Raw genomic sequence first — 18576 nt, forward strand, 5'->3', positions numbered from 1 at the left:
ATATAGGCCAGTGATTCCCAAATCTGGTCCTGGAGGCACCCCAACCAGTCAGGTTTTCAGGATATCCACAATGAATATTCATGAGAGATATTTGCATGCACTACCTCTACTACATACAAATCTCTCATGAATATTCATCATGGATATCCTGAAAACCTGACTGGCTGGGGTGCCTCCAGGACCAGGTTTGGGAACCACTGGTGTAGGCTATGATGTCCCCATGAATCATTGCTTTAGCAGTGCACCAGAAGAGCTCAGGTTGATCAGCATAGTGTTGATTAAGTGACAGAAAATCTTCCTATTGGGAGATAAAGTAAACCTGAAACTCTTTATTGTGAGCCAAATCACTAGGTAAATACCACCTCGATACTGTGTAGAAATGAGAAGTCACCTCCAGGTCTATCTAAACCGACTGATCAGAAATCGATTCAGAGCCAAAAACCGCCTCGGTAACCGAAAGAAATAATGTGGACAATACAAGAATACAACCTAGATGCGAGCCTGGGATCTATGGGTGTAGAAAAGGTCAGTCAGGTGAAGCGCACGTCAGGCATCTACGAGATCTAATGAAGTACAGAATTTAATTCAATTTAAATCAATTCTTGTATACCGCTAATATCCCCTTTTCAGGGTTCAGTGCAGTTTACATTCTAGGTGAGACAAAAGCAGATAGTGTGAGGTATAAGAAATGTTAGAGACCATTGGTGTAATGTCTGAGACTAAAAACATTAAAGAAAAGAATAATGGATGATACTAGCAAGCAGAGGCGTAGCTACGGGTGGGCCTGGGTGGGCCCAGGCCCACCCAATCTCAGCTTAGGCCCACCCAGTTTTCCCTGCATCTCCAATCAGTGCAAGCCAGCCTTTAGCCCCGCAGCCGACAGGAAAGAGCAGCTCTTCTCCAGCATCGCGGCACCAGGTATCGCCCCCCCCCCCCCCCCCGTGCCTTCCAATCCCCTGGTCGTGTCAGCGAGAAAGCAGTACACACGCTGCTTTAGACCTGCCCGAGAAGTCTTTCTTTCTCCTTCAACTTCCCTTCCTGTTCCCGTGTAGGCGGGAAGTTGTAGGAGAGAGAAGGGCTTCCAGGCAGGGACAGGTCTAAAGCAGTGTTTGTACTGCTTTCTCAATGAAGCTGCGGGCGACTCGAGGGATTGGAAGACTAGGGGGAGGGGATGATACCAGGCAGCACGGGGCTGGAGGGAGAGAAAGAATGGTCACAAATTCTTGGTGTCACCTGTGCTGGAGGAGCGGAGGCAGCTACAGTCTCTGCAGCAGAGCTGGGTTCCTGGGTCACAGACATATCGGAGCCGCGGCACAGAGGTGAGAGAGCAGGTGTCTCGGAGAATTATTTTCCTACACATTTGCATGACACTGTTAGAGATTCAGTCTCTCATAACTCTGCTCTCTGGCTGATCAGGGCAATGAACACAACAGCTAATTGCAACTTGAAATGTTTTATTTCAATTCCACGTGGGCAGTGATTTACCTTCAATCGAGCAGTGCCAGCGCTGCCTTCACATGTTTTCTTTTTCCTGTGCTGCAAAGAATGTACCCAGAACCAGAAACTTTGTGATACCAGCAGTGAAAAAGCAGGTTGTCGATGTGGGGGAGGGATCAGGTCAGACGGACAGCCCTGGGGTTAACTCTCTGTCTCTCTCCAGCATAGGAGGGGAGATGGCAGGGAGAGTGGCTTAGTATTATTACGTTTAAATAGACTGAAGCATGTATGGTAAATCATTTCAATTTTCAACTGATCTTTCCACGGTGGGAGCACAAATTCCATTAGGCCGTCTGGGTACCAGGATTCTATGATAGAATGTTAGCATAAGCTGGCATTATGGACCTGTATTTAGGTGCATCCACTTATACCATGTCAGTGCATGAGCCTCAACATGGCACTTTAGCACATAGTTTACAAAATTGTGTATGATATGTTGGATACTCCCATGCCCTGCCCAGGGCTGCTGAGGGGGGGGGGGGGGGGGACAAAATTCCCCAGGCCCAGCCTCCAAGGGGGGGCCCGGTGCTGAGATCTATGTCTCTCCTGCTCCTGTCAGGACCCGGGTGATAGCGTTAATGTGATAACCCGGTCCCGGCACACAGGAACAGGAAAGAGACAGACCACGGCGCCGGGACCCCCCGGAAGGCTGTCAGACTGTGTGTTGTTTTTAAGGCAATCGGCAATGTATTCCAACGTTGTGTGCAGATGTAGGAGAAACTGGATGCATATAATGATTTGTATTTAAGTCCCTTACAGTTAGGGTAATGGAGGTTTAAAAAAAGTATCTGAGGAACTTTTTGCGTTTCTTGCTGGTATGTCTATAAGGTCTGACATATACGTCGGGGCCTCTCCAGGGATGATTTTATGAGCCAGGGTGCAGATTTTGAATGTAATTCGGTCTGTTAGTGGTCTGTTTGTTTCTAAGGGGGCTGGCGCTTTCATATTTCGCTTTTCCAAATATGAGTCTGGCTGATGCTGGGGTGGGGGGGGGGGGGGGGTAGGGTAGAGATGAGAAGGGCTGATGCTGAGCTACAGGGTTGGATGGAGGGGTAGGGAAGCAAAGTTTGAAGGATATCATTTCTGAAATTATACTGTAGGATTCTGTCATATGTTGATATGTTTGCCATTATAGTAGACGGTCAAGTTTAAGATATGCGATAGTGTATACTATATTTTAAAATATTGGTTTTTCCATATGTTGATGCTGGGCATACTACTTAGAAATCCATCATCAAGTGCATTCTAATGCATTATTTTGTAGCAAGAAACACTACTCACACCTATATACACAGTGCCCACTCATATTAGCTCTGGGCCCACCCAAAATGTTAGGTCTGGCTACGCCACTGCTAGCAAGTAGAAGTCATGATAGATTATTATGAAGCAGTCTTTGGGAAAAGAAAGGTTTTTAGCCTCTTCCTGAAGTTCAGGTAGCTGTGGGGGAGGGGGGGCAGGATGATCAAGAAAGGAATAGAGGGAAAAATGCCAATTATCAGAACCATACAATATTACAAATGGTATAACAACTGGTTGCTCTTCTGATAGAGCTTCATGTTTTCTCAACACAACAGATTTAATGGAAATGATAGAGGTGAAATGGGGGGGGAGTTTTGGTATAAATATTATTGTAAAATATGCATATTCTAGAAGTTTATTTGAGGGTATACCCAGGGGTGTGCTGGTAAATTTTTAACACCGGGCTCTCTCGCTCTCTCTCTCTGGGCATAGCCAGCCCTGCAATTTGGGGGGGCAGGGCATGGGTGGACTGGGGGGGACAACGCATGCCCCTCTCTTTCCGCCTCATAAAGGCATGCTATGGACTGCCACCACACCCCACTGCTTGTTTCTGGCTCTGAGCAGCAAGCTGGGACTTCTTGCACATGCAGGAGAAGTCCCAGCCTGCTGCTCAGAGCTGGAAATCAGGTTGCGGGGAGAAGCATGCTACTCTTATTCCTTTTATCTGTCACATTCTCAACCTCTCACTTTCCACTGCGACTGTCCCTGCTGCCTTTAAACATGCTGTGGTCACACCTCTCCTTAAGAAGCCTTCACTTGACCCTACTTGTCCCTCTAATTACCGACCCATCTCCCTCCTTCCTTTTCTCTCCAAATTACTTGAGCGTGCTGTTCACCGCCGCTGCCTTGATTTTCTCTCCTCACATGCTATTCTTGACCCATTACAATCTGGTTTTCGCCCTCTCCACTCAACCGAAACTGCGCTTACTAAAGTCTCCAATGACCTATTACTGGCTAAATCCAGAGGTCAATATTCCATCCTCATTCTTCTTGATCTTTCCGCTGCTTTTGACACTGTCGATCACAGCATACTTCTCGATACCCTGTCCTCACTTGGATTCCAGGGCTGTCCTTTCCTGGTTCTCTTCCTATCTCTCCCTCCGCACCTTTAGTGTTCACTCTGGTGGATCCTCTTCTACTTCTATCCCTCTGCCTGTCGGTGTACCTCAGGGTTCTGTTCTTGGTCCCCTCCTCTTTTCTATCTACACTTCTTCCCTTGGTTCATTAATCTCATCCCATGGCTTTTCCTACCATCTCTATGCTGATGACTCCCAAATCTACCTTTCTACCCCTGATATCTCACCTTGCATCCAAACCAAAGTTTTAGCGTGCCTGTCTGACATTGCTGCCTGGATGTCTCAACGCCACCTGAAATTAAATATGACCAAAACCGAGCTTCTCATTTTCCCCCCCAAACCCACCTCCCCGCTCCCCCCGTTTTCTATTTCTGTTGATGGCTCTCTCATTCTCCCTGTCTCCTCAGCTCGAAACCTTGGGGTCATCTTTGACTCTTCTCTCTCCTTCTCTGCTCATATCCAGCAGACCGCCAAGACCTGTCGTTTCTTTCTTTACAACATCCGTAAAATCCGCCCCTTTCTTTCCGAGCACTCTACCAAAACCCTCATCCACACCCTTGTCACCTCTCGTTTAGACTACTGCAATCTGCTTCTTGCTGGCCTCCCACTTAGTCACCTCTCCCCTCTCCAGTCGGTTCAAAACTCTGCTGCCCGTCTCATCTTCCGCCAGGGTCGCTTTACTCATACTACCCCTCTCCTCAAGACCCTTCACTGGCTCCCTATCCGTTTTCGCATCCTGTTCAAACTTCTTCTACTAACCTATATATGTACTCACTCTGCTGCTCCCCAGTATCTCTCCACGCTCGTCCTTCCCTACACCCCTTCCCGTGCACTCCGCTCCATGGATAAATCCTTCTTATCTGTTCCCTTCTCCACTACTGCCAACTCCAGACTTCGCGCCTTCTGTCTCGCTGCACCCTACGCCTGGAATAAACTTCCTGAGCCCCTACGTCTTGCCCCATCCTTGGCCACCTTTAAATCTAGACTGAAAGCCCACCTTTTTAACATTGCTTTTGACTCGTAACCACTCGCCTCCACCTACCCTCCTCTCTTCCTTCCCGTTCACATTAATTGATTTGATTTGCTTACTTTATTTATTTTTTATCTATTAGATTGTAAGCTCTTTGAGCAGGGACTTTCTTCTATGTTTGTGCAGCGCTGCGTATGCCTTGTAGCGCTATAGAAATGCTAAATAGTAATAGTAGTAAGCAGCAGTCTATTCACTTGGCTGGCGAAGCTCAGCATCCTCACCAGCAAAGTAAAAGAGAATTGAGGTGGGGGCCCGAGCCCACATTTTGGGAGCCAGTGGTTAAAGTAGCCATGGAGGGCCTACTTTAACAACCGGCTCCCAAAATTCTTCAAAATTTAACAAACGGCTCTCGCGAGCCCGTGAGAGCCTGCTCCAGCACACCACTGGGTATACCTCCCTTTATTTGGTTAATATATGGCACACGTTATTATTGTTTTGGGGTTGGATGGGAGGAGGGTAATTGAAGGAAAGGGATGTCATGTAAAATATTGAACTAGAATGTATCTTTACATAGTAACATAGTAGATGACAACAGATAAAGACCTGTACTGTCCATCCAGTCTGTCCAACAAGATTATAAGTACATAAGTACATAAGTAGTGCCATACTGGGAAAGACCAAAGGTCCATCTAGCCCAGCATCCTGTCACCGACAGTGGCCAATCCAGGTCAAGGGCACCTGGCACGCTCCCCAAACGTAAAAACATTCCAGACAAGTTATACCTAAAAATGCGGAATTTTTCCAAGTCCATTTAATAGCGGTCTATGGACTTGTCCTTTAGGAATCTATCTAACCCCTTTTTAAACTCCGTCAAGCTAACCGCCCGTACCATGTTCTCCGGCAACGAATTCCAGAGTCTAATTACACGTTGGGTGAAGAAATATTTTCTCCGATTCGTTTTAAATTTACCACACTGTAGCTTCAACTCATGCCCTCTAGTCCTAGTATTTTTGGATAGCGTGAACAGTCGCTTCACATCCACCCGATCCATTCCACTCATTATTTTATACACTTCTATCATATCTCCCCTCAGTCGTCTCTTCTCCAAGCTAAAAAGCCCTAGCCTTCTCAGATTAACTCATTACACAAGGTATGATGCGATACATCATATGTATACCTGATCTTGATTTGTCCTTGCCATTTTTAGGGCATAGACCATAGAAGTCTGCCCGGCACTGGCCTTATTCTAAAAATTTCTGAAGTTGTTATCAAAGTCCTGAAAAGCTCCACTCCAACCCATCCAAACCTAATCTATTCAGCCTCAATCAGGGCACAGACCGTAGAAGTCTGCCCAGCACTGGCTTTCCTACCTAATCTTCACTATGCTTCTTTGGATCCACTCCTTCTAAACAGGATTCCTTTTTGTTTGTCCCGTGCATTTTTTAATTCCGTTACCGTTTGCATCTCTACCACCTCACACGGGAGGGCATTCCAGGTATCTACCACCATTCTTGGTGAAAAAAATAATTCCTGGCATTATTCCCGAGTCAGCCCCCTTTCAACCTCAATTCATATCCTCTAGATTCTACCACCTTCCCGTCTCAGAAAAATGTTTGTTTGCGGATTACTACCTTTCAAAATATTTGAACATCTGTATCCTATCACCCCTGCTTCTCTTTTCCTCCAGGGTATACATGTTTAGGTCTGCAAGTCTCTCCATCTTATGTCTTGTAACGCAAACCCCATACCATTTTTGTCACTTTTCTTTGAACCACTTCAAGTCTTTTTATATCATTAGCAAAATAAGGCCTCCAAAACTGAATATAATACTCCAAGTGGGGCCTCACCAATGACTTGTACAGGGGCATCAACACCACCTTTCTTCTACTGGTTATATCCCTCTCCATGCAGCCTAGCATTCTTCTGGCCACAGCAAGCGCCTTGTCGCACTGTTTTGCCACTTTGAGATCCTTGGACACCATCACCCCAAGGCTCCTCTCCTTAGCAGAGATTACCAATCTCTCCCCTCCTATCTTATGCATCTCTTTATTTGATTGTTCAATAAAATAGTTTGAAATAAGATGTACTTGCAATTAACTTTCAAAAGGCATTTATGTCTGACAACAGTGAGAGAATTTTCTATAAAAAGAAAAAAATCTTTATATAAAACTTACTGGTATTTTCAAACTGCACTGGCTGCTCCGAAGTGCACCATTCTGTGCTGTGATCCCAACTTTAGACATGATATTGACAAGTTTTCTTTAGGAGGAGAAAATATAACAGGCCCTTCTCCAAATGCTTTATGCATAATCACCATTAATTACTCATTTGTATGGAAAGAACCTGAAAAGCAATACAAGATAAGAAAATGAATAAGTGCTTTTTTTCTGTGAACAGATTTATTTCACAGTGGAATTTTTTTAAACAGATTGGAATTCAGTTTGGATTAACCTGGATATATAAAGAAAACAAAAAGGACTCAACCTGCTGCTTCCCCAGATAGCTTAAATAGAAATTTATCAATTAAATTACATAAATTTAAAAGAAAACCACACATGGTGTGTACTTTGATTTCAAATACAGTACATTTGTGAGCATGTATTTGGTTCACTTGCTAGTACATATTGGGGCTCATTTTCAAAGCACTTAGACTTACAAAGTTCCACAGGTTACTATGGAACTTTGTAAGTCTAAGTGCTTTGAAAATACACCTTTGGGTACCTAAAAATTGTAAGTGTGCACAAATTGCTTGTATGCGCACGTATCTCCAAATTAGAGCACATATATTTTATTGAACACATTTTTAAGTTCTTATGCAAATACAGTGCATGTCTAAAATCCTGAAATAGTTACACAAAATGAAAAAAAAAAGGCCAAATATTGGGAAAATTGTGTTTTAAATCAAACTTCCTTTTAGATGTGCACACTCCTAGTGATAATATACTCCATTGACTAAATAAAGTTTATTTTTAAATTCTTAGGGTCCAATACTCAGTTGGCAGCTATCAGCGTTTTACTGACCACCAACGGTGTTAAATCCGGAAATTCAATGCCGGGCCATGTCTGGGCGGCGGAACTGAATTTACAGGTTTTCAGAGCCAGCTAAATGCAATACTCAGCACTTAACCAGCTACAGGTTACCACATAAAGCTAGGACTTACTTTTAAGTGGTCCTATTTATGCGGTTAACTTGTAGGCATATTTTTAAAGCACTTAGCCTTCCAAAGTTCAATAGAAATCTATGGAACTTTGGAAGGCTAAGTGCTTTGAAAATATGCCTCTTGGCCAGTTAAGTGCAGAATATTGACACATAACCGGCCAAGTGTCAACTCTGCTCCCACAATAACCAGTTTTCAATTTGGCACTAACCAGTTATTTTCAGCAGCACTAACCAGTTAAATGCCACTGAAAATTAGCAGATAGCCCTTGTGAGCGAGTCTATAAGATGCTGCCCCTCTCCTTTAATAGCACTCCCTCATAGTGTCACAGCCACCTTAAAACCCATAGTCCTGTCCAAAGGGGAAATGCCACAGGAGAAGTGAAGCCTCCCTATCAACCCACTCATTACTTTACCTCACCCATTTCTATTCTTCTATCACCTTCTCCCACTACTCCAACCAGAGTTACACCTAATCACACTGACCACCCTTCAACATCTTCTGTCCTTCTGTGACTGTTCTCTTGTGCTTGACTGCTTAAATATTTTAAATTTAAATGCTTTACTTTTTGTCTATTAGATTGTAAGCTCTTTGAGCAGGGACTGTCTTTCTTCTGTGTTTGTACAGCGCTGCGTACACTTTGTAGCGCTCTAGAAATGTTAAATAGTAGTAGTAGTAGTAGAGGTATATAAGCTGAGGACATAGTTAGGTTAAGGAGGCTCAGAGGAAAGCAGTGAAGCCCTATGGCATATGCTACCACTTCTTGTGTGTGAACTGCAACTGCTACAGTCAGGTACCCCAAGCTCCATTGGGAACCCTGGAGATTTTGTACTTTGAGCTGAGTAACTGCTAGAGCAGCCTTTTCAACTAATGTGCCGCAGCTGCTCCCCTGGTGTGCCACGTCCAGGAGCTGCATGGGAATCCCATCGGAATCCCCTCCAGGTTAGCGGGCATGGAAAAGGTTCCTGAAGGGTTCTCGTGGGAGTGTATGAGCCTCTCAGTGACCACCTACATACTCAGGATCCTCCAAGACACCCAAGTATTGCCTCCTCCTCCCTTTAATAATTCAGCGCAAACACACTTGCTCTCTGCCCTGGCAGATGCAGGAAGACTTACACTGACACATGCACGGGCCAGCAGCATCAGAGATCACCTGATCTACTAACACATGCATGTGGTGACCTCCACATGCTGCTGGCCCGTGCATGTGTCAGCATGAGCCTTGCTGCATCAGCCCAGACAGACAGCAAGTGCGGCTGCAGTGAATTATTGAAGGGAGGACCCTGAGAACTTGCTACACAGTGCCAGTTAACCGGTTTGCCAACAAAGCAGTAAGTGTTTGGAGATAAGGACCAATAGGAATGTGGCTCCCCCACCTCTTTATTTGAATGCAGTTTATCAGTGGTTGAGGGGTAATCATCTTCAACTGAATATGGCAAAAACACAGACCTTATTCTGTCTGATTCTTTGTTCGATAGTATTCCTTCTGACTGTCATTGGCAATGTGTCTATCTCAATTGTTAACTCTATTAGAAATTAGGTGCAATGTTAGATTCTAAGCAAATGAAGATGTATGTTCAGAAAGTAATTAACAGGCTAAGGTTGACTAGGCGTCTGCGAGATCTTCTTACCTTCTCGAACTTCCGTTTAATTATTCAGAGTATTGTTATTCCATGCTTCGATTACTGTCTACTTCTGCACTTGTGTGGGAATATTTTAAAAGCCTTGCAGGTTGCTCAAAATGCTGCAGCCAGAGTCCTTTATGGCTATTCCTGGTATACACATCACTCCTATTTTAAAAATATTACACTGGCTCCCTATTAAACAGAGGATTGCTTTTAAAACTTTATTATTAGTTTTCAATGTACATAATAATCTGGTCTCTCCTGTTCTATCCTCTTCCTTATGAGTGTACTAACCTGCAAGCACTTTGAGATCTTCTAATACTAGCATTTTGGAAATGCCACCTTTTCAGGTTATCAAGCTAGATGAATATTACAGGTCTTCTTTTAAAGTTGAGGGGCCAAAATTGTGGAATGAGTTGTCTATGTACTTATTTATTTATTGCATTTGTATCCCACATTTTCCCACCTCTTTGCAGGCTCAATGTGGCTTACAATATATCATAAATAGTGGAATAGATTAGAAAATAGTTATTTAGTGTTACAGAAGGTTCTTGGTAGCATTATAGTGATAAAACATGATAGCTATATAACAAGCAGATATTATAAGACAATTCTGAATGTACGTGGAGGAGTTGTGTGTATTTACATTTGTTGATCTTTTTGGTAAGCCTTATTAAAGAGATAGGTCTTCAGTAGTTTACGGAAGTTGGTAAGTTCGTAGTTTGTTTTTAGGTTGCGCGGTAGTGCGTTCCATAGCTGTGTACTCAAGTATGAAAAGTTAAGACACATGCAATAGTTTGTATTTCAAACCTTTACAGTTAGGGAAGTGAAGATTAAGGAATGTGCGGGATGATCTTTTAGCATTCCTGGGTGGTAGGTCTATCAGGTCTGACATGTAGGCTGGGGCTTCTCCGTGAATGATTTTGTGGACTAAGGAGCATATTTTGAACATGATGCGTTCTCTGAGTGGGAGCCAGTGTAGTTTTTCTCGAAGGGGTTTAGCACTTTCATATTTTGTTTTGCCGAATACGAGTCTGGCTGCAGTGTTCTGGGCTGTTTGAAGTTTCTTGATTATTTGCTCTTTACAGCCAGCATAGATTGCGTTGCAGTAGTCTGGATGACTGAGCACCATTGATTGTACCAGGTTATGGAAGACGGTCCTTGGGAAAAATGGTCTTACTCTTTTTAATTTCCACATTGAGTTGAACAGGCTTTAGGTCAATTTAGAAGGGAACTTAAAACATTATTATTCTTAGACCAGCAAGCCTCTGTTTAGGGATAAGTCATATCTGCTTTTATAAACTAGTGAGTACTGAGAAAGATGCAAGCAAAATCCTTGGTTTAGTATGTATGTGATGTAGAGAATGACACAGGGACAAAGTTTGTCCCTGTCTCTGCCCCGTCGGTCCCGTCCCCACTCTGTCCTCATCTGCAGAAGCCTCAAACTATTATGATTTTATATTGAAATCTTTTTCTTAAAATATAAAAAGGAACAACACGCTGTGCAACTATCAAACATATAAACGGCGAATGACCGTACTCACTCGCAAATGCGCAGTAGAGACCTTCTCTGCCCCGCCCCCACGTCAATACGTGATGACGGGGGGCGGAACACAGAGGGTCTGTACTGCGCATTGCTGAGAGAGGGACACCGCCGTCTAACGCTCCCCCCACCCGAGTCGCCGCCGCCACCCACCTTCTACCCGGTCGGGCCCTCGCTCCACTATTGAAACAGCGAGGGTCCGGGAACGCAGCACTGAGCTCTGCTGAGCTGCCGACATCGCCCTTCCTTCTTCTCTGCCTCTGTCCCGCCCTCGACGACGTTACGTCACACGAGGGCGGGACAGGCAGAGAAGAAGAACGAAGGCCGACGTCGGCAGCTCAGCAGAGCTCAGTGCTGCGTTCCCGGACCCTCGCTGTTTCAATAGCGGAGCGAGGGCCCGGCCGGGTGGAAGGTGGGTGGTGACGGCTCGGTGGGGGGGGGGGCGGGGGGGGGCGCGAACTCGGAGGGGGAGGGGCAGCGGCGAACTCGGCGGTGGGGGCGGGCCTTTCAACCCCCCCTTCCTATAATAGCCCGTTTTTACGGGCTCAAAGTCTAGTTGTGTATAAATTACAAATAGAAAACAATAACAACAGTGATCAGCTAAAATAACCCTCCTCACCACCACCCTCTACCCTTCCAATCCCAACAATAGCTGATTTCTGCTACCACAAGGAATCCTAATCCACCCTGTTAAAATGTACAGGGGTACAAAATACAACCCGTTCTGTATGCCCTAGAAGGGACACATATGCCCAATGAAGTACTGTTGTGATTTTTTAATCTGTGGATGAATAAGAAGTCATCAACAATCTCAGGATTCAGTCTAGCTCTCCTGTCTTCTACAGTCCTTCCTGCAATAGAAGATGTCTTCTTAGAAGATATGCTGGTAGCAGGATGTACAGGATCCCCCATGCAAATTTTGCTAGTTGTGGCCAGCATGTTTGCTTGCTTTTCCAAAAATTCACAATATTTTTTTTTATTACATTTGTACCCCGCGCTTTCCCACTCACGGCAGGCTCAATGCGGCTTACATGGGGCAATGGAGGGTTAAGTGACTTGCCCAGAGTCACAAGGAGCTGCCTGTGCCTGAAGTGGGAATCAAACTCAGTTCCTCAGTTCCCCAGGACCAAAGTCCACCACCTTAACCACTAGGCCACTCCTATCATTGTCTGCATCAAACATAAATAACAGTCCAGTTCATTAACAGGCTTCAAAGTAGAAAATGACTAAGGAACAAAGTTCGTCCCCATCCCTGCCCCGTGGGCTCTGTCCCCGTGGGTCCCTGTGTCATTCTCTAATGTGATGGTTATGATTTGTCATTTCATCACTATGAATGTATTTACTGTAAACCACCAAGAGCTCTATGGATTGTGTGGGTTATAAATGTTTTAAATAAATAAATAAAATAATCCATGCTTATGTGCTATTTGTTTTTATATTACAAAGAATGGTACATGATGTCAGCTTTCTCAAGAGTCTTCAATTTACTTACAAAGGCCAGAGGCAACCCTGAACAAAGAAAGCAGCCATAGAAACTCACTTGCATTTCTGCACAAAAGATAACTGCTTTGCTGATGGGGTTTAGTAAAGTTAATTGTTGCTCAAAAGTTGCTTAATGGCGAGAGGTCTCGAGCTCAGCAAGGAAGCGCCTGCCAAGCTCAAGGCATCACATGGTCCCCCCATTGTTTTCTTTTGTAAGAAGAGCGAGCATGTCTCTGTTCCAATAACATCAGGGCATGAAACCAGTTCCTCCATTGCCAGAAGGATGGTACTTCATCATTAATCCAAACTCCTAAAATAATGCGTTTACCCAACGCTCCCGCCTTGCGGATCAAAAGACTAGAAAAGTGGTTATTTTTTATTTTTTATTTTTTTGTTACATTTGTACCCCACACTTTCCCACTCATGGCAGGCTCAATGCGGCTTACATATTGTATACAGGTACTTATTTGTACCTGGGGCAATGGAGGGTTAAGTGACTTGCCCAGAGTCACAAGGAGCTGCCTGTGCCTGAAGTGGGAATCGAACTCAGTTCCTCAGGACCAAAGTCCACCACCCTAACCACTAGGCCACTCCTCCACTCCTAAGAGCTTCATATTGATCCAGAAGAAAACCCCGCTGGTGATGCCAGGATTGGCCATCCACATAAAGCCCCCAAATATCGTTCACCATCATCCAAAAGGATTTGACTGCCGAAACAACTCCAAAAAGCATAAAAGAATGAGATGACAGCCTTGTGGCATTTTCGACATATGGGGAAGTCCACCCCCCACCTTATAAAATCTCTCTTGGGTAAAATATGCCCAATGTAACTCTAAATTGACACTAATGCAGCTCAGCATTAATTGAAATGGCAGTTATACGGCAAATCAGCTTGCCAAAATCTAAAGAATGTAATGGCAGTCCTAAATCCCGACACCAACAGGTCCAAAGCTCCACCCTATCAGGAACCGAAGTTAGCATCCTCAAAGCTCTATGTAGAGAAGAAACTGACATACCACCATCTTGGAAAGGCTCAAAAAATTCCAAACAAGCCCGTAATGAGAATGTAGGTCCCATTGGGTTCAGGATAGCAATATAATGATACATCTGTCTATAGGCAAACAGATCATGTGGCTCTACTGCTCCTCTAGTAAGTAAAGCTTCCCAACTAAGCACCTGACCTCCATCTGCCTGGAGATGTTGTTATTATTATTACTTGCTACATTTGTATCCCACATTTTCCCACATATTTGCAGGCTCAGTGTGGCTTATATAATACCGTGAAGGCATTTGCCAAATCCGGTACGGGATAGGTACAAAATGTTGTATTGGGATAGGGAAGATAAGATTCAATCAAGTTGGGTTGAGGTAAAAGAGTTCATTAATGTCCAATACAATCTTTAATAGTGAAGTGTTGCAGAGTTGAGTCATTTAAGTTGGGTCATTCGGATATGCCCTTCCGAATAGGTGAGTCTTTAATGACTTTCTGAATTTTAGGTAATCATAAGTTGTTTTCACCACTTGTGGCAATGCGTTCCACAAGGCGTGCCTATGTAAGAGAAATTGGACGCATGGGTTGTCTTGTATTTTAGTCCTTTGCAATTTGGGTAATGGAGATTCAGGTAAGACCGTGATGAACTGGTACTATTTCTGATTGAGAGATTGATTAGGTCAATCATGTAATCTGGGACTACTCCATAGATAATCTTATGGACTAAGGTGCCCACTGATGAAAACTAGCATTCTCAGCCCCAGGCAAAAACTGAATATTACCTAACAAGGGTAAATGGTCTGAAACTTGAGAATTGCCCCCTCCCCCACCCCAAAGTAATTTCAAGGCTATCCATGTAGCGCATAGCGACTTTAGTAGAACACTATGCCGCAAAGATATTTGGATTACCCAAAAATCTCACGGAGAAGTGGATCAAAGGTCAGAACGAATAGAAGCAAAGAAAGCAGACAACCCTGTCGGGTACCCCTTTGAACTGGAAAAGTCTCCCAGGATACCCCACTCACCCAAAGGAATACCATGGGTGAAGTGTAGAGTACCGGAAGGCATCCAAAAACACCCCTTCAAAACTGTACACTTGCATGGTTGCAAACAAGAAATCCCAGCTCACCCAGTCGAACACCTTCTCTGCGTCGAAACTGACCAGCAGAGAAGGTGTCACTGAACACTCCAGCCACTCCATAGAAGCCAAAAGCATGTGTAAATTCCTAGCAATTGTGCAACCTTTCACAACACCTACTTGGCAGTCAGCCACCAAAGAAGACAATATTTGTGTCAGTCGATTAGCCAAGTTTTTGCAAACAATTAGCCTCTACATTCAAAAAGAGAAGCGGGCCAGTATGAAGTCGCTTGTTTGGGATTTCTCCATGGCTTCAAGAGTACCACTATCTGCGCGAAATGTAATGAGTCAGACAGCTCATCAAATTCTGTGAAATCGAGTAAACAAATTTTGCAGTGTAGGTACAATCGAGGAACCCAAGATCTTATAGAATTCAAAATGAACGCCATCCAGGCCTGGAGCTTTATAAAGAGCACCTTGTTGAACTGCAAAACCCACTTCATCCTCCATAATTGGTGCATTAAATTTACCTCGGAAATTAGCAGCTAGTTTTGGAAGCGTCCGCCCCTCAAAGTAGACTTCACTCTCCAAATCATCCCCAGAGGGAAGAGCGTAAAGTTGTTCATAATATGCCCTAAAAACCTCTGCAATTTCAATGTCCATGTGCACCAAGTGTCCTCCTCCCCTATCCACCTGCAAGATAACACGCGATCTCACATTTTGTCCAATAAGATTAGCTAATAGTTTCCCTTGCTTGTTTCCATGCAGGTAGGAGTTATTTGTAATACTGTATAGACTTGGTGGCAAGGGCATGAAGCAGCTCACCAAGAGTAGCCTGGGTAGCCAACAGATAGGTCTTTTGCTGTAGAGTGGGATTAGTGCAGCAAAGCATTTGTGCGTGAACTTTACATTCAAGATGTAGTATCTCTTTATCCCGAGCCTTCTTTTTAAAACTGGTATGGACTATGATTGCACACCGGAGTACTGCCTTAGCAGCCTCCCAATAGAGCACTGGATCATCACGGTGAAGAGCATTATTAGTCTGGTAATCCAACCACTGACGTATTAGATAATCCCAAAATTCCTTATCCCAGTATAATGGAAAAGGAAACCACAATTGATAAGACTGGTCTACCTGGGGACCCAACGCCACAGAACACCAAACCACAGCATGGTCGGAGACACTTTAGGGGCCCACCCAGCACTCTGAACCTGAGAAAAATGTGTCTGGGATAGCAAACAATCAATCCTGGATTGAGATGCATGAGCCCTGGATAAATGGGTGTAATCTCTTACTCTTGGCTGTAATATACACCAGATATCTAACAGATCTAATGCAGAACAAAGCATAAAGATTCCTCAAGATGGATTCCAGTCCTCATGACCTGGTCCAGTAGTTCTGTCGAGAACAGGATCGTGGACTATTATTGAAATCTCCCCCTATAATAACAGGAATTCTTGATCTCACATCAGAGTGTGAATCAATGTGGTAAAAAATGTATGATCGTATGCGTTAGGGGCACAGACATTGCAAAGAAACAACTGTTGTTTATTCATAGAAAACTTGGCAATAATATAGCATCCAGAAGCAGCCGTCCAGCACCCATGGACTATAATATCCAGTGTCTTGCAAAAAAGAGTTTTAAAACGCCAGCTTTACGATTGAACACCAAAGCCTCTAGCAGATGCCCCACCCACCATCTCTTAAATGTATTATGTTCTGAAGTAGACAGATGAGTTTCTTGCATAAAATCCACATCTGTTGTATGACGATTCAGGGTTTGCAAAATTTTTTGCCTCTTAATAGGTGAAGTGATTCTATTGACGTTCAAAGATATAAACTTAACTGGTATCGCGTGATTTGAAAAATAGTAAATAAGCGAGTCCAAGGTGTAAACAGTAAAAGACAGGACTGTCCCAGCCTGCAATCCCCCCTGAATATCTGAAAAAGTGGAAGAGGAGGGGTAGAAGAGCCCTGATGCCGAACACACAGCACAGTCCCCATCAGGTCAAACCAGATCGGAAATCCCCCCCAAAAATTATGCCATAAAAAATGGTTATGCCAAAAAAAGAAAACGAGCCCCCCTAATCCCCCCAGCCCAAATAAAACACCCAATCAGCACACCAAAAGGGCTGTCCTCATCCATATCAGATGAGATCCTTTAAAAAAAAAAAAATCACAGTGAGCCTATTCCCCTCAATCCTCATTCCCCCTAACACTCCAGATTACATAGACCATACATATAAAACAGCCAGTGCTAAAATTCAGCCCCGGTTGTCAAAGACAAAAAAATATGCCTAACTTATTTTGAACGATGCCTAGAAAATACACATTTATTCCCCATTTCAGAAGGGGAATAAACATCAATGACCTTAATAGATCAACAATAGGATTTACACCTGATATGCTTAGGTTTTGGCAAACTGCTCCAATAGAGCAGAACTTCTCTGGAAGGATTAGAGGTGGGGTTTGTCCCCCCACCCCCAAAAAAGCCAAGCTGTCAATAAACACTGCTTTTTGTGACAAAATACATTTATATTTCCAAATTGGTTAAAATAAACATGTATGTGTCAGCACATACACGTTTACATGCTGGTTTTCTTTTTTTTTTCTACAAGGGAAGTTTATGCCATATGCACCGAGCGCATAAACATCCATTTTTCCTGTATTTAGAACAGCATCTATGTCAGCAGATTCTGTTCTAAAACACTAGTGTTATATCCTTTCTAAAATGGAGCAGTTTATGCTCAAGCAAGGTTTATAAAATCACCCCAATGAGTGCAATTTTTAAAAGCCATTTTACATACCGTAGGTAAATGGGCTACCTGAAATTTGCTCATCGCCCTGTGGGTATAAACATGTGCTAATGGTTGTTGAGTCTGTGTAGCTGTCAGGGGTTCTATTGTTTTGCTTTAACAACAGGCTTCGTCCACCTAATTAAGCAGCTTGCCCTCCTGGATAAAAGGTACTTGTCAGAAAAGTTTTAACAATGTCGCCATCCAAAATCTCACCATACTCGTAGGGGGCAGGGGGGAACCTATACACACGTTACAATTAGAAACTCCCAGTAGAATACTCCTCACCCCTCCAGCCAAAGCGGTTCTCCATTTTTAACTGAAAAGAAAAAAAAACTCCAAACTAAAGGCTTTTACAATCATGACATTATCCTTACTTACCTGATATACAGGCTTCTTCCTGCTTCTATCCCCATCTCCAGGATAAACACCAATCATACACCCTCTCAGCTCAAGGCACATTGGGAGTTGTAATCTGTCGTCTGTCTCCTTTCCTTCTGGACAAACAGAGCTTGTGCTGAAAAGACTATAACTCCCAGATAGATAGCTCTTCCTCTTCCCCTCTACCCCTGTTCTTGCACATACGGGAGCTGAATGTGTGGGGGTTTTTTTTTCTCCCAAACATTTAATGACAGGTGTCCGCAATCCGCATGACGTCAAAGACCTGAAATGAGCCCTCCCGTGCAGCCGCCATATTGGTCAGAACAAAGCAAAACAAAACAAACTATTGGACTATTGACTGCTGTATGCAAGGTGGTTGAAGAAAGCAGGAGCCGGGATGACATCAAAAGGTTGAAGCCAAGTTGGTAAATCGCTGTTTTCCATTCCCTGCGCGCAGGTGCTCAACATTTAGAGTTTTAAAGTATTTATTTCTTTACTTATAAATTACATTTATATCTCACATTAAACATTAGGTTGAAACCTGGGAGCATTTAAAATCTTTTTTCCTGTGCCTAGATCAAAAGAGAAAGATGGTTTGTGGCAAGTTGACAACTTGCCCCATTTGTTTTGTGGAGTGCAATGATATATTTTACAAATGCACTTAATATTGTCTATTACTA

The 18576-nt window shown here is 43.7% G+C and overlaps 1 protein-coding gene across 2 annotated transcripts in view; it reads right to left on the bottom strand.

Moving 5' to 3' along the window:
• LOC115468711 (cohesin subunit SA-2-like) overlaps positions 1–18346 on the bottom strand; it is a 312673-nt gene extending 294327 nt beyond the window's left edge. For both annotated transcript variants that reach the window (XM_030200630.1, XM_030200629.1), the window contains exons 1-2: positions 17897–18346; positions 7017–7185 (exon numbers count right to left, since the gene is read on the bottom strand). In XM_030200630.1, coding sequence (XP_030056490.1) covers positions 7017–7085 — 69 coding nt within the window. In that variant the 5' untranslated portion in view covers positions 7086–7185; positions 17897–18346. The remainder of the gene's footprint in view (positions 1–7016; positions 7186–17896) is intronic.
• Between the last annotated feature and the right edge of the window lie 230 nt (positions 18347–18576).

The sequence above is a fragment of the Microcaecilia unicolor genome, chromosome 4 (assembly GCF_901765095.1).
Source record: "Microcaecilia unicolor chromosome 4, aMicUni1.1, whole genome shotgun sequence".
In the NCBI taxonomy this organism is placed as follows: Eukaryota; Metazoa; Chordata; class Amphibia; order Gymnophiona; family Siphonopidae; genus Microcaecilia; species Microcaecilia unicolor.